General features: G+C 52.1%; 2 protein-coding genes across 3 annotated transcripts; one reads left to right on the forward strand and one right to left on the reverse strand.

The window, feature by feature from the left end:
* Positions 1-171: 171 nt before the first annotated feature.
* On the forward strand, positions 172-3,138 carry LOC122389451 (SET and MYND domain-containing protein 4-like). The gene is made up of 3 exons (XM_043381531.1): positions 172-1,086; positions 1,570-1,691; positions 2,013-3,138. Exons 1-3 carry the CDS (start codon positions 285-287, stop codon positions 2,934-2,936), a joined length of 1,848 nt encoding a protein of 615 aa, XP_043237466.1. The 5' UTR covers positions 172-284; the 3' UTR covers positions 2,937-3,138.
* On the reverse strand, positions 3,081-15,800 carry LOC122389449 (centrosomal protein of 152 kDa-like). Of its 2 annotated transcripts, XM_043381529.1 has the most exons (19): positions 15,589-15,799; positions 14,624-14,763; positions 14,013-14,326; positions 13,535-13,798; positions 13,061-13,255; positions 12,438-12,526; positions 11,781-12,209; positions 11,400-11,530; positions 11,010-11,229; positions 10,526-10,684; positions 8,684-8,856; positions 8,306-8,406; positions 7,986-8,134; positions 6,539-6,694; positions 5,925-6,032; positions 5,440-5,589; positions 4,946-5,167; positions 4,539-4,709; positions 3,081-4,117 (listed from the first exon to the last, which is right to left on the reverse strand). In XM_043381529.1, exons 1-19 carry the CDS (start codon positions 15,721-15,723, stop codon positions 3,299-3,301), a joined length of 4,125 nt encoding a protein of 1,374 aa, XP_043237464.1. In that variant the 5' UTR covers positions 15,724-15,799; the 3' UTR covers positions 3,081-3,298. The 2 variants fall into 2 exon arrangements, with proteins under 2 accessions (XP_043237464.1, XP_043237465.1); XM_043381530.1 differs by lacking the exon at positions 5,925-6,032 and having other exon boundaries at positions 15,589-15,800.
* Between the last annotated feature and the right edge of the window lie 9,032 nt (positions 15,801-24,832).

The following is a 24,832-nucleotide window of genomic DNA, read 5'->3' on the forward strand; positions in this document are numbered from 1 at the left end:
AGGGACTGTGTACAAGTTGTGGGTTAAAGCGGCGACGCAGAGCAGCTGGCGTTGGAAAACACGCAAGATGACTGAAATTTTCCGTCTCAATCCGACGCCGTGGGCCATCCGTCGGCGTCAGAGGCGTCAGCTGCCCCTGTCGGGCGCGCGCCGGTCTCGTCGGAGGCGGCGGCGGCAGCTCGGAGCGGCCGTCAGCCAGCTATAAATACCGCGCACCTCTTCCGCCGCCCTCGGCTCGCGCCGCGTGCCCCGGCGGCCAGTCCGTGTCGAGTGTCGGAGCAGCCATGGACGGCCCCACGTGCGCCGGCCCTCAGCCGTTCGGCGAGGACGCCTTCTCCACCTTCTACGACGGTGTGTGCGCCGAGGTGCGCGCGCTGGGCATCGAGCAGTTCCGCGCCGAGTTCGACGCGCTCGACACGGACTCGGAGCGCGTGTCGGCTGTGCTGCGGCTGGAGAGCGCCGGCCGGCTGCGGCTGCCGACCGCCAGCCGCACCGGCAAGTCGGAGCAGCAGGCGCGCAGCTACCTCGAGATGGCCATGAACTGCACCGACTCGAGCCGCAAGCTGGTGCTGTGTAACACGGCGCTGCAGCACTGTCCGGCGCCGGCGGCCGGCGCCGCGCCGTCCGAGCTGCACCTGGCCGTCCTCCTCAACCGGCTGTGGACCGTGTACGAGCTGGGACGCTTCTCCAGCGGCCTGGCCGAGGCGCAGCGGCTGCTCGACGAGCCGGCGCTGGCCGCCGCGCCCGTGGAGACGCGCGTCCAGCTGCTGGTCGAGCGCGCCCGCTTCGAGGCGGCGCTGGCGCACCGGCCGGCCGCCGAGGCCAGCGTGCGCCAGGCGCTGCAGATCGTGCGTCAGCTGGAGCGCCAGCAGCAGGCCATGTACGCCCGCGAGCTGGGCACCATCCGCAAACGGCTGACGGACGCCGAGCCGGCGCAGGCGGACAGCTCGGCGCCCGGGCCGCCGCCGGCGCCGCGCCTGTTCGCCGGCGAGCACGAGCGGCTGCGGCGCGTCTCGTCCGCCGTGGAGCTGGTGACGAGCGAGCGGCGCGGCCGGCACCTGGTGGCCACCACCGACATTCCGCCCGGTGAGCAGCTCCGCGGGGATGTGGGGTACTGGGCTCTCCCACTGGGGTATATGGCTAGGCCAGAGTCCTAGCACGCAACTGGGACACCCTGCTTCTACGCTCAAAAGCATAGAATGGTCAAACAAGTGCACAAAATTGCCGCACGTCATCTCACTCACACGAATCCCAGGCTAACTAGTAACAGCGTGGGCTGAACAGACGACATCACCCCCACCACGCCTCCCGGCCGATTGGGCGGGCTGCCAGCGCCCGGTGCAGTGCCAGGGCAGACCTGCACCCTGCACACGACAGGGAAGACTGACCACGCGCCCTAGTTAGTGATTCGCCCGCTAACTCTTCATAGGCACCACGCTTGACTCACTAACGTGACACTCAAAACACAGGGAGACACCACTTGAGTCGCACCATAGTCACGCTGGCCAGTCTAGCCGTTCCACCGCCGCCGTTCCGCCGAGTACGGGTTCTGACATGCTGTCTCCGCAGGTTCAGTGGTGATTGCCGACGAGCCGTTCGCCTGGTCGCTGCACCCGCCGCGGTGGACGACCCACTGCCAGCACTGCTGTCGGCCGGCCGACTGTCCACTGCCCTGTCCCAACTGCGCCTCGGTTAGTGATGGGATTACACGATATGGGAATGGATGAATGTGAATGATGGGCTGTGGGTTGGGGGCTTCTGGACCCTCAACATAGCAGCTGAATCGGCGAAGCTGAGGGAAAACGATTTAATGGAATTGAATAATGTTGAATGCCTACCAGCTGGTGCGAAACTTACGGATACTAGAGGACAAGCGGTGTCGTTTCTTCAATACTTGGCTCTTATCGCACAGTGGCTTTGCTCATTGTCTCACGATTGTTCGTTCAGTCCTCTGCTCCGCCCCAGCTGGTGCCGCGGCGGACGAGGCTCTGACTCCCGTGTCTCTGTCGCAGGTGCTGTTCTGCAGCCAGCCGTGCCGCTCAGAGGCGCTGCGGCTCTACCACGCCACAGAGTGTCCCGTGCTCGACCTGCTCATCGACCCGAACCTGGGCCGCATGGCCCTGCTCGTGTTCCGAGTGCTGGCGCGCGCCGGCCCCGAGGCCCTGGAGAGGGCAGAGGAGCTCGACTCAGAGTCCGCCTCGGACGTGTACGACTCGCTGGCGTACGAGGCCGTGCACAGCCAGGTGACCAACACGGCCGACCGGCCCATGGGTGACGTCATCAAACGGTGCGCCGTGGCGCTGTACCTGACCGCCTGCCTGCAGCGCGCCGGGGTCGGCAGCGCGGAGCGCCGGGTGGCCGCCGCCGCGCTGGCGCTCCGACACCTGCAGAGCTGCTCCTGTAACGCCTACGAGATCACCGAGCTGCGGCTGGGCGGCGGCGGCGCGCGGCTCGCCGAGTTTGAGGAGCTCGGCGGCGCCGTGTACGCGGCCGTCTCGCTCACCAACCACAGCTGTTTCCCGAACGTGGTGCGCTCGAGTCGCGGCCGCGGCGTCACCGTGACCACCACGCGGCCGCTGCGCGCCGGCGACGAGCTGCTCGACAACTACGGCTTCCACTTCCACGAGGAGGAGGAGACGGCTCGGTACGCAGCGCTGCGCCGCCAGTACCAGTTCCACTGCGAGTGCGCCGCCTGCGAGCAGGGCTGGCCGCTGTACGCCGAGCTGGCCGACGGCGCGCCCCCGGGCGCCGAGCAGCGGGCCGCCGTCGAGCTGCTGGTGCTCGGTCGGTACGCGGAGGCGGCCGCGCGCCTGGCGCCCGTGGTGGCCGCCGACGGTGCCGGGGAGCCGAGCGCACCGCCCGACAAGCAGGCCGTGCAGCGGCAGAGTCTGTTCATCAGGTGCATACAGAGCACGGGTAACATCAGCGCCGAGTGACCGGCAGGGACGGACAGAGCAGCTAGTCAGGAACAGCGTACCGCTGGTCCCAACTGGGCCGCATGGCATCAAGGTCCGATACTGGTGACTGCAGCGAACCGACTCATGAACACCTACGACTCGTTATTTGTTACAAGTAAGACAAACATTTCATAAGTTTATTAGGCCAATCATTGAGTATTAATAAAACTAACAACAAGCAGTCTCCATTAATTGTCCCATGCAGTCAATGATAATGTGGCAGTGGTGACTGGTGACGATGATGATGAAACAGGTACTTCGCATTGCAGCGTAGACATATGGCATGAGCATAACACACGTATTGGAACACATCACAGAGATCAATTAGAGTTAGTCATTGGTTAGTTCATCCAGCCACCGTCTCGGGAGGGCGGTGTGAGGCGTGCCAGCCGGGCCAGCACCTCCTCTGCAGAGCTGTGCAGCCCGCCCCGGCTGCCGCCGCCCCCGCCGGCGGCGGCCGTCGTCTCCCGGTGAAAGATGAAGTTGAGGTCGCGCCGTATCCGCTCCATGGTGGCCTGTTGGTTGTCGCCGCCCAGCAGCGGGGAGACGCCGCGCGCCGACAGGCCGCCGCCGGCGCCGCTGTCGGGCCGGCCCAGCGACGAGAGCCGGCCCGAGTCGGACCAGCCGCCGGCCGTCGGCGGGCCCCGGTCCGGCTCCAGCCGCCGCTCGGCCGTGTGAGAGCGGAACGTCGAGGGCTCGGCCGCCGGCGGCGGCGGCGCGGACTGCTTGGTCCGGCCGGCGTCCGGCAGAGTGCAGCGCTGCAGCGCCTGGGTGACCTCGAGCCGCAGCTGGCCCCAGGTCCGGTGGAAGGCCGATATCTCCTGCAGCACGCGGGCCAGCTCCTCGCCGCTCACATCGGTCTGGGTGGCGGCGGCGGCGGCCGGCGGCCGGGCGCGCGCGGCGCCCTCGCGTGCCAGCATCACCTTCTCCTTCATCTTGCCGACGGCCACGCGGTACTCCGCCTCGAGCCGGCGGAACTCGCCGTCGTAGTGCTGCTCGCGCTCCTTGACGTAGCCGTGGTAGTTGCGCAGCTTCTCGCGACTCTGGCGCAGACTGTCGCGCAGCTGGTCGGACTCGGCGTCGGCCTTCTGCAGGCGCGACTCGAGCTCGGCCAGCCGCTCGCGGTCGCCGCTGGCCGACTCCGCCGTCAGCTGCTGGATCTGGGAACGCGCCACGGATAAACTGTACAAATGGCGGCCGGCTCTCAAACACAGTGCATGGACGGGAGTGCGGGTGACGCTACTTAAGCTCCGGTTGACAGTAGCGATTAAAGATTAGGTTGAATGAATACTCGTATGCTCTAGGTACGCACATGCTACGCATAACTGGTGCATTAATCGTCAGAAAACTGCGAAAAACATACTGAAATCATGTTCTCAGGCAGAGATGGAAAAAACATTCAAGAACATTCAATCAATTTGCGGTGAATCCACTAATGAGTATACTAAATACGGGTGGCCGAGTTGTGCAAAACTCACATGAAAGTCGTCATTTTCCATAATTTCTGACAAAGTCAACCTATTTCTGTTCTCCAGTCAGTTGTTTCGACCCACAATTCGACTCGTCTGTGAGTATTCTCACCTGTTGTTCGAAGTTCTCGCGGTCCTGCTGGCGCTGCGCCAGTAGATTGTCGTAGCTCTCCTCCAGGGCGGCGGTCTGGGCGGTGAGCCGGGCGTTCTCCTCCCGGAGACTCTGGGAGGCTGCGGCCGACTCCCTCCGCAGTTCCTCCTCGATCTTGGTGAGCTCTGCCACCTGCGCGCCGCCCGCCGCCCAGTCAGATAGTTCACCTTCCAGGACATTTACAATCTGACTGACACTATCGCATCAGACCCCGAACCTGCAGTCAGCAACTTACTTTAGACTAGACTTGGAACAAATTATACAACACATGAAAACTTGTCAGCTGTCAGGGTCACTCCAAACGTAGTTCCCGCAACGCCTTTCTCCTCCGGACCGCGATTACCCCGGTAGGTCGTCCCACCACCCACCTTGTTCTCGACGAGCTGCCGGTAGCTGGCCAGTCCCTGTTTGTAGTTGTCCTCGTTCTGTCGCAGCAGGGTCTCGTGTTCGACGCGCAGTCGCTCCAGCTCGTCACGCAGCTGGTCGGCGGTCTCCTGCCGTCGCTGTGCCGTCGCCAGGGCGGCCGCCTTGCGACGGTCCTGTTCTACGGCCTCCCGCAGCCGGGACTCGTACGCCACGATCAGCTCGTCCTGCCGCCACATCGGGACGGGCTGTCAGTCGGGCAGTGTTCGTAGTCATCAAGTCTTTACTATGAACACCGACATAGCCGACAAAGTATCAGAATCAACAGCATGATTAGACATAACTCAACAGTCCACAGCCCGACATCGAACAGCTGCCTAGTCAGAACCAGATGCACCGAGGAACGACCTGCGACCCGACTCATCGCACTAAGATCGACGATACAGTGGTCTGGCCACGTCCCGGCCCCGCCACCGGGCGCTGCGCCCGCCCTGCTCACCTTCTCAGTGCACGTCTGTTCGGCGAGCTTCCTCAGTCGGGTGTGCGCGTCCTCCAGCTCCTGACGCAGAGTTTTCACCAGATCCGAGTCGGACGAGCCGGACGGACGGCGCCGCGCCTCGCGCACCTTCCGCTCCGCCTCCAGCCGCTCCTGGCGCCGCACAGGTCACAGTGTGAGGTGACGGCGTTAGGTCACGACACACGGGTACGACGGAAGGTCATGGCGCAGTTACGATGTAATTACGGTATACGGTCATGGCATGCGATCACAGCTCAGGTTTCCTTGATTATGAGCACGTTTCAGGGCATGACACGGGGTCATGACACGTGAAAATCAGTTCTAATCTAATCAGCAAAGCTTAATTAGGCTGAATGCATACAATTAATCTTTGATAATAAATGGGTGAACAAAATATGAGCTGGTGGACTACGGTCGGCTCATTTGAAAAACAGAATCGGTTTACGGGTGTCCATCTGACCCGGTACCTTTCTAATCCTTTCTTCGTAATCATCCGCCACCTTTTTCATTTGCTGCTGCAAATGTTCCGCCTCCGTCTGAAGCTTCTTCTTGTCCAGACATGCGCGCTTCAGCCTCTGAACGCCAGAAGCAGGATGCGTTGATAGATGCTCAACATGCACACAATCGGCAACAGAACCAGGACCGACACATGCCCCGACACCGCAGACCAGCATGCACCTCAGAGATCCGAGTTTCGGACTCGTACCAAGCATGACAATGACCATTGACCAAAAGCGCCACACATCATTCAGAGCACGTTCGAATTGCTGATGCCATTTTCATGTCACCTAATCAGCCATCGAATGAAGCAAGTGTGATCACTGTCATATGCGACAGTGCTCACACGTGACTATTCTATGAAGACGTGTCGTAATGCAGACAAGGCAACACGATCTCATGCATTTAAGGAAACTAGAAAACTGTAACCTTGAGTCAGGACCGATAGATCGTAGGCGCGGCTAAGTTTACGAACGTAACAAACGCGTCACAAACAAATGAGCCCTATGTCCGCCTGGCGTGGCAGCTCAGCCATAAACCCCAGACGAGCGGCCCGAGACCGGCCGGCTGCGCTCAGACGCACCTTTTTCAGTTTGTCGTGCTCGGCGGCCAGCTGATCGTCGGCCTGGACGGCGTCGTCCCGGGTCGGCGGCGGGGGGCTGGTCTGGGTGCCGTGCGCGGAGAGGGCCGGCCGCGCCGGGGCCGCCGCCTCCTCCGTCTGGGTTCCACCGCTGGCCACCTGGCGGACGGAGTGGCGGGCGGCATACAGGGTGTCCGGAAAGTCCTGGCGCTTCTTTTGGACGCCGTGTAACGCGCGCTGTGATTATTGGACATTCAGCCAATCATCACAGACATGACCCCTCGTTGATTGCTCAGCCAGAGGTCGTGTAAATATGACCTTGAAATCGTTTTCAGTGATGGGTAGATGGGCGAAGATGCGCCTTGTCGCTGAATGCCTGCGCGCGGCGGCCGGGTGCGACTTGAACGAGGCTCGAGCTGCAGCGCGATGCGGCGTTTTTCGATGAATGGTTTAGCAGGTAAAGGCTTATTTCGACTCGGGAATTCCTTAGAAAATATCATCAGACCGTTTCGAACGCGATATGGGAACGGAGCAGCATTTCAGCGCGGCAATCGAAGAAAGTGCAGGGGTCTGATGGACAAAAATGTCCCATCATCTTCGTCAATGTCGAATAAATGAATAACAGGCTGGCCCACGAGGGGTTCCTGGACAGCCACATCAACCCGAGGGTCAAGACGACATGCCCTAAGGGTCACTTCGCATTTCAACAGCACAGAGCACCCTCCAACAACGCCGCTGCCATTCAAGCTAAACTGACAGAGGAGCTTGCCGGGCCAGATCACCGTGGCGAAATGAGATCAGGCCGCCTTATTCTCCTAACCTGACCCGCTCGACTAAGGCGTGCTACGCGTTTTGTAGAACAGGATCTAGGCCATTTCTCACCCCAACCTGGAGTCGCTGAAGACTCGCATCATGACAGCATGGGAGGACCTGGAAATGCCCCGCATCGTCAAAACCCGCAGACGCTTCCTCCCCTACGTCGAGGCCGTCGTCGGCGCCGACGATGGTTACATTGAATGAGCACGTAGCGGAAGCATGTGGCTTGGTGTCCCTGGTCATTGTTTTGATCCATTGATTAGGATCTATGAACCAATGGCATTTGTTTTAGAAAATGTTGAAAAGCGCCAGAACTATCCGGACACCCTGTATACGGTGTCACATACACTCGAATATTCGGACACACACTCTCACGTCTCCGTCAGGCGTCAGACCACCAAATGACGGTCATATACGCGGCTGGTTATTGGACGACAGAAGGAAACAAAGGTAAAAAGACATAGATAGCCAGTTAGTCAGCTAATACTGCGCAGTGTGCATACCGCAACATAGGCCCATTAAGCGCGAGACGAAAACGCATAGGCATATTTTGCAGCAAAGCTGTCCATATCATTTTTTGCGATACGATACGGCCTGAGGATCACACGTGACCACCCACCCTGACTAGTCTCACCTCCCTGTGATGTTGCCGCCGCTCGGCGTCCACGGCCTCGGCGATGGCGCGCTCCTGGTCGCGCTTCCAGTCGGCGTACCAGCGGTCGTAGTGCTGGTTGAGCGCCGACTTGACGGCGTGGCTCCGCTCGGCCTCGGCCGTCTGACTCGCTGACGGACGGCGCACGAGCGGGCGTCAGTGGTCGGACCAACGTATCCCGCATAAATTCACAGCAGAAAACACACGACAGTATTTCAAACGTAGCACAGTCACATATCATTCGTGGAAGCCTACAAGGTAAATGAGGAGTAAATGAGTGTTCACGTCTCTTTGAACCTCACCTGCCGTGGCGTCTTGCTCTAGCTGATCTTTCTCCTGACAAACTTTCACATACAGCTCCTTGACTTCAGTCAGCTCCTCTTGCGCCTTACTTAGCTCAGTTCTGTAATGGAAGCAACATTAATAACATTTTATAGTAAAATTCACACCATCATTGTCATCAATCACCAAATATTTTTAACACGGCGAATTCAGTTACAGAGCTTACGACACACGAATCGAAACCTGAAAAACTTAAGGCATCGAACTAGTAAGTTGCGTAACATTTTTCATAATCATTTCGGTAAAAGGAAAACCACCACGCGATCCGACGGTGACCGGGTAGCGTCAGTTTTATAAAACCTCCCAATCGAGTCCCTGTCGAGCGGCGGCGTCCTCACCTGAGCGCGTCCAGTTCGGTCTCGTACTCCTCCATTTTCTCGGCGCGCACCTTCTCGATCATGTCGTCGTGCAGCTGCAGACAGGTGGCACGCACGTGTTCCACGGCCTCCAGTTTGTCTCTGTCGGCTTGCTCCATCTGCTCCGTCATGTGGCGCCGCAGCTCCTCGGCCGTCTGAGCACGGGAGGGACACAGGGACAGTCAGAACAGACGGCGCCGCAGCTCCTCGGCCGTCTGAGCACGGGAGGGACACAGGCACAGTCAGAACAGACGGCGCCGCAGCTCCTCGGCCGTCTGAGCACGGGAGGGACACAGGCACAGTCAGTAGTCAGACGGCGCCGCAGCTCCTCGGCCGTCTGACCACGGGAGGGACACAGGGACAGTCAGAACAGACGGCGCCGCAGCTCCTCGGCCGTCTGACCACGGGAGGGACACAGGGACAGTCAGAACAGACGGCGCCGCAGCTCCTCGGCCGTCTGACCACGGGAGGGACACAGGGACAGTCAGAACAGACGGCGCCGCAGCTCCACGGCCGTCTGACCACGGGAGGGACACAGGAACAGTCAGAGCAGACGGCGCCGCAGCTCCTCGGCCGTCTGACCACGGGAGGGACACAGGGACAGTCAGAACAGACGGCGCCGCAGCTCCTCGGCCGTCTGACCACGGGAGGGACACAGGGACAGTCAGAACAGACGGCGCCGCAGCTCCTCGGCCGTCTGACCACGGGAGGGACACAGGGACAGTCAGAACAGACGGCGCCTCAGCTCCACGGCCGTCTGACCACGGGAGGGACACAGGGACAGTCAGAACAGACGGCGCCGCAGCTCCTCGGCCGTCTGAGCACGGGAGGGACACGGGAGGGACACAGGCACAGTCAGAACAGACGGCGCCGCAGCTCCTCGGCCGTCTGAGCACGGGAGGGACACAGGGACAGTCAGAACAGACGGCGCCGCAGCTCCACGGCCGTCTGACCACGGGAGGGACACAGGGACAGTCAGAACAGACGGCGCCGCAGCTCCTCGGCCGTCTGACCACGGGAGGGACACGGAAGGGACGCGGGGGACAGGCAGTCAGAACAGACGGCGCCGCAGCTCCACGGCCGTCTGACCACGGGAGGGACACAGGGACAGTCAGAACAGACGGCGCCGCAGCTCCACGGCCGTCTGACCACGGGAGGGACACAGGGACAGTCAGTAGTCAGACGGCGCCGCAGCTCCACGGCCGTCTGACCACGGGAGGGACACAGGGACAGTCAGAACAGACGGCGCCGCAGCTCCTCGGCCGTCTGACCACGGGAGGGACACAGGGACAGTCAGAACAGACGGCGCCGCAGCTCCTCGGCCGTCTGACCACGGGAGGGACACAGGGACAGTCAGAACAGACGGCGCCGCAGCTCCACGGCCGTCTGACCACGGGAGGGACACAGGCACAGTCAGAACAGACGGCGCCGCAGCTCCACGGCCGTCTGACCATGACAGAGATACAGAGAACAGTTAGCACACAGACTAGGGACAAGTAAGCCAGAACGCAGTACAGAGGGAACGCAGACACAGACCGGTGAGGCATCACAAGGCATCGGTCCGGAAACAGCACTAAGTACAGATGGGGACAATGATCGGTCAAGAAATGGTATGGGGCGGCAACTGGGTTAGTGTGCACAAATCACAAAACACTCGGACGGCCAAACATTGAGTGAATACAGTCATCCGCCGTTCAACATGTCACTAGCCGCTAGTCACTAGCGGCGGCCGGGGCCCTCAGCTCCCAGTCTGGACTGTCACAACCCAATCAGGCCGTGCACTGTGCGGGGACATGCGCCTGCAACACCCAGCATCCGACTGACCTTGTGGACCTTCTCGCCCTCGGCCTTGATCTTTCTGAGCTGGTCCTCCAGCAGTTTGCGCTGTTTCTGTTCGGTGGCCAGCCGCAGCCCCAGCTCGTCCAGCCGGCGCTGCTGCTGCTGCTGAGCCTGCTGATCAGCCGGCTGCTGCACCTGCTTCGCCTACAAACACAGCAACGAGAGGCCGCTATGAGTTAACACAGATGCAGTCACCATACACATTCTATAAGCAGCTCAAGAATATGTTGTGCTCCGCGTAATCTTGTCCTTTAACTGTCCAATCGTAAAGTATTGCGCTTGGCTTCAGAATGATCAGCGTCCAGGTAAGCCGCACAGATTAAGAAGAAAGTGCGTTAAGTGGCATGCCAACTTCACAAGACTCTTTTAGCAGTCCACAAAATGCCCTGGGTAAACAAGTAAACCGCTCGTCACCGGGACCTGCTGGTCCCTCGCTGGTCTTCACTGCCGTCCCCGCTCAGACCCGCACCTGGTCTCTGGCGGCCGTCAGCTGGGCGTCCTTCTCCGTCAGCTGGGCGTCCTTCTCGCTCAGCTGGGCGGTGGCGGTCCGCAGCTGGTCGCGCGTCCCCTCCAGCTCTGTGCGCAGTCGGGCCACCTCCTCGCGGCGCGCGCGCGAGTTCTCCATGGCTCTCATCAGCTCTCGGCGCAGAGAGAACGGAGAGGGCTCGGTGGAGCCGGCAGCCGACGGCCTGGGGAGCGGAGACCGGTCACCACACGGGCAGACAGAAGTAGCCAAAGAATGATATCAAACTTAACTTCATTGTGATTTACCGTTCAGCGGAGCACCTCAATCATGAGCAGCTTTATCACCGGCGATAAAACTAGATTCCCTTCGCTCAGCGGCGGCGTTGCTGCTCACTTGCTGACGGGCGTGGAGTGGGCGGGACCCGCCAGTGGCGCCGAGCTGTCCGCCGTCGTGTCGTCCCGGCCGCCGAGGCGCAGCACCGCCTCGCAGGCTTCCAGGTCCCGCTGCAGACTGCTCACCTGGTCCTGTGCGTCACACGCGTTATACCGGGTCAGCAATCAGCATGTCACAAGTCACCGGCTAACTGAGTACCGTGGCCAGGTGCATCGTTCGAGCTTTTTAAGTTGCCTTACATCAAAAGTATACAGCTAGGATGAATGATACACTAGTAGATTGTCAAGCTCCAACAGCCTTATTCCACTCATTTCCAGATCATTTATTGTCATCCTGAAGACCTCAGTCGCGCCTCCCGCACCCAGTGCCGTGGCCACTCACCTGAGCAGCGGCCAGCTGCAGCTGCAGCTGCTCGCGCTGCCGCTCCTCCTCCGCCAGCCGCTCGCGCAGCTGGGCCGGCTCGGCCTGCATCAGCTGCCGGCAGCGCGCCTGCGCCGCCTCCAGGCCGGCCGTCATCTGGTTGATGACGTCACCCTTGTCGGCGGCCAGCCGGTGGCGCGCCTGCTCCGAGTCGGCCAGCTGGGCGCGCAGGGTGGCGGCGGCGTCCGTCTGTGTCTGCAGCTGGGCCGAGAGCGCGTCCATGCGGCGCTGCTGGGCGGCCAGCTCCTCGGCGTGGCGGCGCTGCAGGCCGTCCACCAGCTGCTGGTGGCGCTCGGCGCTGCGGGACAGCGTCTCGGAGCGGCGCAGCTCCGTCAGCTCCGCCTGTAGACTCTGCACGGTCACCTCAGCCGCCTGCAGCCGCGAGGTGCTCTGCGACACGGCGCACGAACGGTCACACATACTGGTCACGACGGGAGATAGCGTACGGGAGACAGCAGGCCCAGCAGGCAGAAAGTGAGCCAAACACGCAGCAAACAAGCGTGAAGGTTACTGAGTAAAACCAAAATTGCAATAAAATATTAACAGCATAGTGCATCCGGACAACACTATAAACGATAAGATAAACGTAGAAGATAACATGATAAAGTAAAACTTCACCTCTTTCTTAGCATCCTCTGTTGCCTTCAGCTGAATCTTTAACGAATCAATTTCCCCGCGAAGTTTTGTCAGTTCATCTTCTTTCTCCACTGTACAGGCAGGAATATTACTTTGCATCAAACGCATGCAAACAATATTCACAAGAAAACCATAAATAATGCATTCTTAAACAAAGTTATAGCTCCGACCACACGAAAGCTGAAAATGCACTGCGGAAGTAAAATAGGCGGAAAACTAAAAATTACATAGACAGAACATATGTTTACCAACAGCTAGTTGAGATCCATAAAAATGAAAAAATAAACCATTAATTGTATCTAGGAATACAGCATTCACATGCAAAAACTATCAATGTCCAGACAGGGGTGACGTGATTGCATCTGTTTCGGTGACAGCAATATCATGCCTGCTTTACTGAAAACACAAAATGTGGAGTAGCTCAGACAGCATTGATGGAGCTCGGAAAGAATCAACAAGCAAACAGCAGCTCAGGGATTACACCGATGGGACTCGAGTCTAGGCAATAGTGAATAGATATTGAGGCAACATGTTGATCAGATCCCGGACCGCGGACACTGATGGCACACTGTGCGCCGTGATTCCGCCCGCCGAGTGTTACATACCGAGCAGGTTCTGCGCCTGCTGCAGACTGGTCTGCAGGCCCTGGCCGTCGGCCGCCGCCAGCGCCGCCTGGTGGCGGGTGGCGCGCAGCTCGGCCGCCGAGTCGGCCTTGAGCCGGTCCAGCTCCGAGCGCAGCCGGCCGATCTCGTGGCCGCGCGCCTCGTACAGGGTCTCCAGCTGGTCGCGCGAGGTGCGCGCTGCGGCGGACACACACAGAGAGCGCGACCGTCAGACACAGGCAGACGCAGAGAACGGGAGGACGCCGGGGCGCTCGATAAGACAGCTGAGTGGCGCAAATATCGAGGTAAAATACCTGAACGGCCGCGGCGGCAGCTGTGCCGTGACTGCCATGATAGTGACTGTTCACTGTACCGGCCCGCGCCCTACCACTTCAGCGCGTAAAAATATGGATCACAGCTTCCCCACTTCTCGGAGTTTCCGTGCGAATGCAGTTAGACAAACGGTCAGCCGCTCACCGAGTATGTAGTCCTTCTGTTTGTTGGCCACGTATTTGCCCGGGTCAAGTAGGTCTCCGGCGGGTTCGGTGCGCGCCGCCGGCTCGGGCAGGGCACGGCCGCCGCCCGGCCAGCCGCCCGGCTCCTGGTGCGCGCGCAGACCCATCTCGATCATGTTACCGCTGCTGAGGTCGTCGGCGTCGCCGCTGCCGTCGTCCGCCGCCGGTGCCGCCAGCTCGCTCCGCGGGCTGGTGTAGCAGTGGCGGTAGTGGGCAGCCGACGAGTCTGAGAGGAGACAGAGGCCGTGTCAGTCTCAAGTGTCGACACGGGTGCTAGACATGCTGACTATCGTTTGAACGAATCAGCACCATATTATCAGCAGCTCGACGAGTCAATTTGACACAGCGTCAGTGTACGAGCAATGAGCATGCCTCCCATTTTCACAGTGCCCAGTCCTCGTACCACGACGTCTACGCTGCCTGCTGCGGCGCCCCCTCACCTGACGTGTCCAGGTGCTGGCGGGGCGTGTTGACCATCTCCGTCAGGCCGGCGTTGGTCTCCTCTGGCTGCAGCGTCTGGAAGCCGAGCGGCTCGTCGTCGCGGCCCGCCGGCTCGTACTCGCCCCCAGAGTGGTATCCGGCGCCGGGGTAGCCGCCGCCGGGGTCGCCGTGGTAGTCGCCGGCTGGGTCGTCCCTATGGTAGTCGCCGCCTGGGTTGCCGTGGTAATCGCCGTCCGAGCCGAGGTTATATGCAGGGCCAGGGTCGCTCATTCGAGGCAGGTTGTACTGGCCACCTAGTTCATCGTACAGCGATCTGAGGACAAGAAAAGTGGACCTAGATGGGGCTGCAGCATATTAAAGTTCAGCTGAAAACAGGGCTACCATGTATGCATCAAAAAAGTACACTTATCATGCTAAATAATATTTGTAGCAAGCGAAATAGGCAAAAATTCAAAACTACATATCACAGTCACATTTTACACTGGCACTTGTATAATTCAAAAACTAAGGCTTAATAAAACTTAAAATAACTAAGTGGTCAACATGCCATTGACAGTTCATGCTCTAAGTTATTCCATAATCTGAAGTATTGCTAAGGCCTAACACTTACCTCTCCTTTCCAGTAATAAAAGGTGTAGATGTTGGATATTGTTCTGGATGAAAGCTGGGGTCAGTGTGGCTCATGGTGGCATCCTCATCTTCATCATCATCAATCAGATCATCAAATGCATCTTTTAGAACATTTTGTAACTGAAAAAGACAAATTTGGCAATAAGCCTTCAGCATGCCAACAGCAGAGATGTCGATAATACAAGAGATGGACACCAGCAATAGCAGCTTATACATGCTTGAAAACCATTTTGAACTTCTTATAGGTTGTGTTTATGAAGAACTATTCAGATAACTGATAGCTAGAAGTGCATTGCAAAAGACACAAGAATATAACACACAAGTATTTTTTTGTGTTATTGAAACTGATGGCAGCATAAATCAACTTAAAAAAGAAATAGTGTTCAGAAAAACTCAGCCACTTCTGAAGCTGAAGGTGGTTGAGTTTTCCAATTAGCAAAAGCCAGAAATTGCATGAACTCTTGTTCACATAAGTCAAAGCTAACCCAACCAACACTTAAAGCCCCTCACTGGGATTCTGGGGTATGCTGCCATACTGAAATAAGCATTCATATTGAAAAAAGTTTTCATAGATTACTGAAATGCTCAATCAGATGTGCTTTTCATAAGCCCTACTTATGTTTTAAGGTCTGAATTACAGGGCATAAAGTAACAGTAAAAGTAATAATGCAATAATTTCTAAGTGATCTGTTCAGCCCTTCCCAGGTCAAGGAGCAGCCAAATGAAAAGACTAAGGTAGGTGGGGAGGGAGCCAGGCCATAGATCAAGCTAGCCTGGTGGATACGAAGCCATCCAAACTGGGAAGGTGGCACACACAAGCAAACATAAATCATGACAGGTTAAAACAGCAGTATAATCAGTGACACAAGTACAACATAGAGCCATGGTACAATGTTGCTGAGAGTGGAAGGAAGGTGAGTTGAATAAGATTGCAGTCACACATACCTCCTGGTTCCTCCTCTCTTCTTCCTCAGCTGCCTCTGCCTCCTCATCTGGCTCTCCACTGGCTCCTGCCTCTATTGATAGACCATCAAAGTGAATACTTCCACCATTGAACAGACTTGACCCTGGCAAATCCATGGCCTGAAAATTGCATTCTGTTAGAACCAAAAGGGAGATACCTTATCATGTATCTTGTTGACTAGCCTGCAATGTAAAGCAGATATAAGTACCTCCATGATAGAATTGTTGGTATCATTCATGACAGTTGGGCACCAAACATCAAGCATGCAACTGGACTATCTGTGATGAGCTAGCAATATGACTCATGACCATGGTCAAATCAATCTGGCATCTGGTGGATAAAGGAAGAAATTTTGATTGAAAGATAGGTATGGAAGCAACAGCTGTGAATCAATAATAGCTTAGCAGGGGATTTACAATGACAAAATTAATGGTAAATGTCAAGTTTAAGTCCTAAGCAGATTTCATTGATAAATTTTTCATATTTTTACATTATTTGACATCCTGAATCCAAAAATGATACTCATATGTCTTGCAAATAAAAGAAAAACATAATCAAACCTGACCTAACCTTACCTATGTACTTACCTATAACCTACCAACCTACAACCTACAAACCTACAAACCTACAACCTAACAACCTTAAACCTACAAACCTACCTACCAGAACCTAAAACCTACAAACCTTCAACCTAACCTAACCTAAAACCTAAAATTTTTGCTGTTTCATATTTGTATCAACAGCGTCACAATTGTAGTTAGGACCTAAACTTGACATATACCAAAATTATGCACCTACCTACCCAGGACAAGCAGCTTACCAACAATGATATAAGATATAAGAAATAAGATAGCATGATAGCTATGACATTACATTCTTTATGGTTAGATTACTGAGCCAAAGCAGAGCAGAAGTCAGAACTGTATCTTATACCATAGTAAGGATTTGACAGCACTGAGCTAAGTGCGGTTGCATTGCAGACTTGCAGTATATTGCACATTTATCTATCATGCTTGACAATCGCCCTGTACAAGTGTCTGAACTCTGAAGCCGCCACGATTCCCAGGGTCATAAAGGATGGCATATTTACGTCTGGACAACGTTGTAAGGTTGTAGGCAAGTAATATTTATCTGAAAGAACTAAAATATTCAAAAGCCAAACACTATGAAATACATGAATCGGAACGAAAAAGTAACCCAAAAATCCAGCCTAATCACCGGCTCCTAAAACTGCAACACAATCAGCACTTTTCCCCGCAACTCGTTGTCCAGACGTAAATATGCATGGCATCTAGGCTTACAAGTTACATTGGGTCAGATTTTTCTGCAAACAACCCTGCTCGCTCGCATGTTGAGTTTACAAATTGACAAGTTCAAACAGATGCAATAGGATTTGCTTTCCTTCAGTTTTCTTTTGATTGGTAGACACAAGGCTATACCTATAATTCAGTAGAAATTTACTTTTGTGTATGCTGTAGGTGTGATGTAGCATTGATGGAACTTAAATTTATGGCAAATGCACATGATCAACAATATCCAGGGCCTTATTCAATGCTCAAGTTTCTGCGGCTCCTGTGGAAAAAAGGCAGGGCTTAGATGGCAGCTGATCAGGTGACGCACAGACAGCAGTTCCCTCAGTCCTGATTGGTCGTTAGATAAGCCGGCCTTAATGACGGACGCCGGTGAAAACGGTGCCGCAGGGTGCATGTAGTCACGTGGCTATTTAGAAGTTCTCCCCCTTTGTACGCCTTACACACGCTGGTTGTCAGGTGATCTGTGCAAATGAATTTCAAGAGCCTTGATCAAATTGCCCCGGGCACCCTGTTTTCACCATCATCCTTTAGCATATTTACGTCTGGACAACGAGTTGCGGGGAAAAGTGCTGATTGTGTTGCAGTTTTAGGAGCCGGTGATTAGGCTGGATTTTTGGGTTACTTTTTCGTTCCGATTCATGTATTTCATAGTGTTTGGCTTTTGAATATTTTAGTTCTTTCAGATAAATATTACTTGCCTTACAACTTTTGTAAAAACGTTTCATTTTTTTATAAGCCGACGTTCAGAGTCCTAAAAACACATCAGCACTACAATCATTGTAAACAAACAAGCATATTTACGTCTGGACAACGAGTTGCGTTGGAGAGGCCGGAAATAGTGGCGATTTCAGGACCGCAAGAATGGACCGTCATTGGAATGATTCTTTTTTAAATCGTGCACTGTTTTCGGCCGGAATTTAATAGTTACTACAAAATATTTTGTAATTACGTTTCCACCAAGAATGAATGCCACCAGGGCTAAATTTTTATTACTATTGCATTTTGTCAAGAAGCATATAGTGCTGATATATTGCAGTTTTAGCGCGTTTGTTACAAAATATGAAGCGAATAAGCGCCAGTGTAATTCATCAACAGTGCCAGAAGTTAACTTGAGGGAAAGCTATACTTATTGCTCTTGTCCATCCACTAAAATTTATTAAATATTTTGCTTTGTGTATTCCAAAAGGAGAGGGAACTATTTCATTTGTGCCTTCATGTCAGAATTGAAGGTGGATCATTAAATTTTCAACGCAGTTTACAAACAAGCATTTGGTCTTTCTCGTTTATAAGCAGTGGCTAAGAAAAGGTTGATCAATCCTGAAGTTCAGTCATCGTACCTCAACTTGGCAGCAAGATCCCCCAAGGACAGAGGATATATTGTATACATGTCCTGTAAATCAAAACAAACAAGCATTTGGTCTTTCTCGTATATAAGCAGTGGCTAAGAAAAGGTTGATCAATCCTGAAGTTCAGTCATCATACCTCAACTTGGCAGCAAGATCCCCCAAGGACAGAGGATATATTGTAGACCTGTCCTGTTAATCAAAACATTTTTGTGCCTTCAAAGGCTTAAGTTATCTGTGGTGTGTTCGGAGTTAGGCTATATGGCCGTTTTTGTTGTATGTTTATGTGGAGATTGAATATAACTGTGACCCTGTGCTTGTTTGTATACTTACGGTCAAACAGGGAACAGCACATTCACATAACATACTCACCTAGCAATTAGCACCTAACTCATAGCTGTACCCTGCAGATCTGTACTTGTTCATGTCTCGAGCATTAACAAAGCACTTAAGTAGCTTAGTAATCATTTCCCACATTTTCTGAGCATCTAACATGACATACAGCAGTGCAGAGCAGCTTCAGAGAAGAAACACTTTAAATGCACAGTCTCACACCAGCCACCCAATGAGCCAGTTCCTCAGTTGACTGTTGACTGACCGACTGATCAGTTGACTGACTGATTGAGGTTAGGTCAGCTGTCAGGTTAGTCAGGTTCAGGTATGCTCATTGCTCAGGTCACATTTTTATGGACATTTGGCAAATTAAAAAACTAACAATCTGATCTAAGGTAACCCGACTAAACATACACAACTACTGACTATAGGAACTGAGCACCTACGAGTACCTACTTGTGCCTACATCTCATACCATGTCAAGGTAGAGTTCCTTGGTGGAAGATTACCCTCAGTACTTTTTATCCCAGCCCTGTGAAGAAAACTAATACTTTTAAGCTTTGAGTCACTGCTGGCCATCCACAGGAAGAAACGCTGAGACTGAGAGCTTTGCCATTGTATATTGGACCAATAATGACTATCACGAATGACTATGAACACATAATATGATCACATTGTTGCATGGATTGTCACATTGACAATTTTACTACAATCCTTTTTTCAAGAAATACAGTGATGATGATTAACATCAAAATCAACATAAAGTGGATTTAGTGATCCAAGCTTTCTCCTCCAGTAGCAATGGAATGATCGCATGTTTCATTTGCCAGACACTGAGTACCTGATGCACATTACAATCTGCATAGCATCTAAGCATAGTAAAACTGCCCAAGTCCATTCATTCTAGATTTTAACTTGATAGTTAGCACTAATTTATCTTGCTGTTGTAAGTTATCATTCCATATTCATACCAATACATCAATATGCGCTCATCAGTCAACATTTTCTGGCATGATCCTGCTCAGCGTGCTCTTCAGTATTGCTCCAAGGTCTGCAATATAATAGCTTGTTTTGGACAATAAGCTCTTTTAATTTTACTTTTTCTTGCTGATATATGAGCCCGATCAACTTGCGTTTATCAACCAAAATTTCATAACTTGTTCAACTTGATATTGATATTGCTCAGTAGTCAGGAGTCAGGACCTCTGTCAGCCTCCTGGATACTTCAGATTGTTTTCAGTCAACATGCTTCTTAAATATGATATAAGTCAATCTTAAGGGATTCAAAACATCCAACAAAACGACGTACAAGAGCAAGAAAACCACCAGATAAACTAAAAAATGGCCTTGGAACAGAGCCAAGTTGTGCTCCATTTGTTTGTTTACATTGATTGTAGTGCTGATGTATTTTTAGGACTCTGAACGTCGGCTTATAAAAAATGAAACGTTATTACAAAAGTTGTAAGGCAAGTAATATTTATCTGAAAGAACTAAAATATTCAAAAGCCAAACACTATGTAATACATGAATCGGAACGAAAAAGTAACCCAAAAATCCAGCCTAATCACCGGCTCCTAAAACTGCAACACAATCAGCACTTTTCCCCGCAACTCGTTGTCCAGACGTAAATATGCAACAAACAAATGGAGCACCACTTGGCTCTGTTCCAAGGCCATTTTTTAGTTTATCTGGTGGTTTTCTTGCTCTTGTACGTCGTTTTGTTGGATGTTTTGAATCCCTTAAGATTGACTTATATCATATTTAAGAAGCATGTTGACTGAAAACAATCTGAAGTATCCAGGAGGCTGACAGAGGTCCTGCTCCTGACTACTGAGCAATATCAATATCAAGTTGAACTTAAGTTATGAAATTTTGGTTGATAAACGCAAATTGATCGGGCTCATATATCAGCAAGAAAAAGTAAAATTAAAAGAGCTTATTGTCCAAAACAAGCTATAATATTGCAGACCTTGGAGCAATACTGAAGAGCACGCTGAGCAGGATCATGCCAGAAAATGTTGACTGATGAGCGCATATTGATGAATTGGTATGAATATTGAATGATAACTTACAACAGCAAGATAAATTAGTGCTAACCATCAAGTTAAAATCTAGAATGAATGGACTTGAGCAGTTTTACTATGCTTAGATGCTATGCAGATTGTAATGTGCATCAGGTACTCAGTGTCTGGCAAATGAAACATGCGATCATTCCATTACTACTGGAGGAGAAAACTTGGATCACTAAATCCACTTTATGTTGATTTTGATGTTAATCATCATCACTGTATTTCTTGAAAAAAGGATTGTAGTAAAATTGTCAATGTGACAATCCATGCAACGATGTGATCATGTGTTCATAGTCATTCGTGATAGTCAGTCATTATTGATCCAATATACAATGGCAAAGCTCTCAGTCTCAGCGTTTCTTCCTGTAGATGGCCAGCAGTGACTCAGAGCTTAGAAGTATTAGTTTTCTTCACAGGGCTGGGATAAAAAGTACTGACGGTAATCTTCCACCAAGGACGTCTACTTTGACATGGTATGAGATGTAGGCACAAGTAGGTAGGTGCTCAGTTCCTATAGTCAGTAGTTGTGTATGTTTAGTCGGGTTAGCTTAGATCAGATTGTTAGTTTTTTAATTTGCCAAATGTCCATAAAAATGTGACCTGAGCAATGAGCATACCTGAACCTGACTAACCTGACCTGACAGCTGACCTAACCTTAATCATCACACATATTAGCAGCCTACCCAAGACCTGCATGGCAGTAGCACCCAATTATAGGTAGGTACTCACCCTAACTCAATCTTACCTGCTAACCTTCAACTTGCCAAAAGTTAGCTCACATTGCCAAGCTGTGTCCAGGGAAACAGTCAACTGAGGAACTGGCTCATTGGGTGGCTGGTGTGAGTCTGTGCATATAAAGTGTTTCTTCTCTGAAGCTGCTCAGCACTGCTGTATGTCATGTTAGATGCTCAGAAAATGTGGGAAATGATTACTAAGCTTAGTGCTTTGTTAATGCTCGAGACATGAACAAGTACAGATCCTGAAGGGTACAGCTATGAGTTAGGTGCTAGGTGAGTATGTTATGTGAATGTGCTGTTCCCTGTTTGCACGTAAGTATACAAACAAGTACAGGGTCACAGTTATATTCAATCTCCACATAAACATACAACAAAAACGGCCATATAGCCTAACTCCGAACACACCACAGATAACTTAAGCCTTTGAAGGCACAAAAATGCTTTGATTAACAGGACATGTATACAATATATCCTCTGTCCTTGGGGGATCTTGCTGCCAAGTTGAGGTACGATGACTGAACTTCAGGATTGATCAACCTTTTCTTAGCCACTGCTTATAAATGAGAAAGACCAAATGCTTGTTTGTAAACTGCGTTGAAAATTTAATGATCCACCTTCAATTCTGACATGAAGGCACAAATGAAATAGTTCCCTCTCCTTTTGGAATACACAAAGCAAAATATTTAATAAATTTTAGTGGATGGACAAGAGCAATTAGCATAGCTTTCCCTCATTCGCTTCATATTTTGTAACAAACGCGCTAAAACTGCAATATAACAGCACTATATGCTTCTTGACAAAAGGCAATAGTATTAAAAATTTAGCCCTGATGTTATTCATTCTTGGTGGAAACGTAATTACAAAATATTTTGTAGTAACTATTAAATTCCGGCCGAAAACAGTGCACGGTTTAAAAAAGAATCATTCCAATGACGGTCCATTCTTGCGGTCCTGAAATCGCCACTATTTCCGGCCTCTCCAACGCAACTCGTTGTCCAGACGTAAATATGCAGATGCCATAGTACCGACCAATCGCAAGCCTCCCTCTTTTTACAGATGTTGCGCACGTTCTGTTTTCGCGCCCTGTTTGCTTGCTTACAATCGTGATTAATATACCATAAACAAGAAATGAAATTTTGCAATGATAAAGATCATTCAAATTAATTCATCTTTGATACAAAAAAAGATAAAATAGCACGTAATTTCACAAATACATGAGATATTTCATGGATATTTTGGTTCCATGACAACTGAACCAGTGACAACTGAACCAGGACAACTGAACCAGTGACAACTGAACCAGGGACAACTGAACCAGTGACAGCTGAACCAGGGACAACTGAACCAGTGACAACTGAACCAGGGACAACTGAACCAGGGACAACTGAACCAGTGACAACTGAACCAGTGACAACTGAACCAGGGACAACTGAACCAGTGGACAACTGAACCAGTGGACAACTGAACCAGTGGACAACTGAACCAGTGGACAACTGAACCAGTAGCCAACTGAACCAGTGACAACTGAACCAGTGACAACTGAACCAGGGACAACTGAACCAGTGGACAACTGAACCAGTGGACAACTGAACCAGTAGACAACTGAACCAGTAGACAACTGAACCAGTGACAACTGAACCAGTGACAACTGAACCAGTGACAACTGAACCAGTGGACAACTGAACCAGTGGACAACTGAACCAGTGACAACTGAACCAGTGACAACTGAACCAGTGACAACTGAACCACTAACCAGTAGCCCAGCAAGCAATTTTACTCCGGGCACAAGCAGGCTGAAGTGCGGCTTGCCCGAGATTTTTAGTCGGGCTAAAGCCGGCTAGCGCTTGGACTAAAGTCGGCTAGCGCTTGGGCTAAAGACTAAAGTCGGCGTATGACACAAAAACGCCGACTAAAGCCCATGCTCTGCCGGAGGTATATGCCCTCTCGGCGAGCTCAGGACAGCCGTTGTTTAGCCCTGAGCCCTAGTTGTGCGACGTTTGGCGTAAGCCCGATGTTAGCCCGAGCAGTGACTTCCATTTATATACCGGAGATTCCTCTGGGCCCAGGAGGGCTGAACTCTGCCAAGCCCACGTTGCGTGCCCTGTCTGCCCCGAGTTAGGCCATCAAAGTGAATATTATTTATACGTTGCTAACTATTCGGGCGTCCCAGGTGGGCGTAACGGTTACCAAACCAGTTCGCGAACACCAGGCTCTGTCAGCCCTGTCAGCCGTCGTACGGCTCTCGGACGTACACTATAATAGATCGGACACAGATCAATTGGCACTTGGCAGACCGGCAGATTGGCACAGACCGTCCGTCCAGCCACGCGCTACCTTATACCTATACAGCGCAGTACGACATTAGTTGTCCACTGGTTCAGTTGTCCGCTGGTTCAGTTGTCCACTGGTTCAGTCGTCCACTGGTTCAGTTGCCATACTGGTTCAGTTGTCACTGGTTCAGTTGTCCACTGGTTCAGTTGTCACTGGTTCAGTTGTCACTGGCTCAGTTGTCATACTGGTTCAGTTGTCACTGGTTCAGTTGTCATACTGGTTCAGTTGTCACTGGTTCAGTTGTCACTGGTTCAGTTGTCACTGGCTCAGTTGTCACTGGTTCAGTTGTCACTGGTTCAGTTGTCACTGGTTCAGTTGTCTACTGGTTCAGTTGTCCACTGGTTCAGTTGTCCAATGGTTCAGTTGTCCACTGGTTCAGTTGTCACTGGTTCAGTTGTCCCTGGTTTAGTTGTCACTGGTTCAGTTGTCGCTGGTTCAGTTGTCGCTGGTTCAGTTGTCACTGGTTCAGTTGTCGCTGGTTCAGTTGTCCCTGGTTCAGTTTTACTGGTTCAGTTGTCCCTGGTTCAGTTGGCACTGGTTCAGTTGTCTGCCTACCGATATTTTATATGGAAATTTGATTTTGTCCTTATATTTTATAGTTCTTGATAACTGCCATATTTTCCTACCTATTACCTATAAAGGCATTACACGAAGGGAAAGTATTTTATTTGCTTTGAACATTTTGAGACCCATGGTGTAGTTCACACATTTGACTGAATACTTTTTTCAAATCATATAAGAGCAAGTAGAAATTATACCTTTTCAGGACGCTTAACATTCTCCAGAAAATCATATATTTGGCAACTTACCCTATTTGATACGGCATTGAATCGCAAGTGACAAGTCCGGCACACAGATTGGAAGAGAGTGGACCAGCGGACGGCAATATTCCTTCAAAGGACTAGCTATTCCACAGATGAGATTATCCATATTTTATGCCCGTTGGTGAATAAAACTAGAAGCAATCTGTAATAGTTCCGACACAATATAGGCACCCATGTCCTCCACGTGGCACGACCGTTTAGACTAGACTTGCCAACACACGTTTGCAGCGTTTGCGGCAACCGCGGGTACTTAATAGGCTGGTAGTTGGTACCTA

Source organism: Amphibalanus amphitrite, unplaced genomic scaffold (genome assembly GCF_019059575.1).
Source record: "Amphibalanus amphitrite isolate SeventyFive unplaced genomic scaffold, NRLGWU_Aamphi_draft 000358F_arrow, whole genome shotgun sequence".
NCBI lineage: Eukaryota > Metazoa > Arthropoda > Thecostraca > Balanomorpha > Balanidae > Amphibalanus > Amphibalanus amphitrite.

Coding starts and splice junctions, on each gene's coding strand:
- LOC122389451 (XM_043381531.1), top strand. CDS start 285: ATGGACGGCCCCACGTGCGCCGGCCCTCAGCCGTTCGGCGAGGACGCC. Junction 1,087..1,569: donor CACCACCGACATTCCGCCCG/GTGAGCAGCTCC, acceptor CTGTCTCCGCAG/GTTCAGTGGTGATTGCCGAC. Junction 1,692..2,012: donor CCTGTCCCAACTGCGCCTCG/GTTAGTGATGGG, acceptor TCTCTGTCGCAG/GTGCTGTTCTGCAGCCAGCC.
- LOC122389449 (XM_043381529.1), bottom strand. CDS start 15,723: ATGGATTTGCCAGGGTCAAGTCTGTTCAATGGTGGAAGTATTCACTTT. Junction 8,135..8,305: donor AGAGCAAGACGCCACGGCAG/GTGAGGTTCAAA, acceptor GCCGTCCGTCAG/CGAGTCAGACGGCCGAGGCC. Junction 4,118..4,538: donor GCGAGAACTTCGAACAACAG/GTGAGAATACTC, acceptor GCGCGTTCCCAG/ATCCAGCAGCTGACGGCGGA.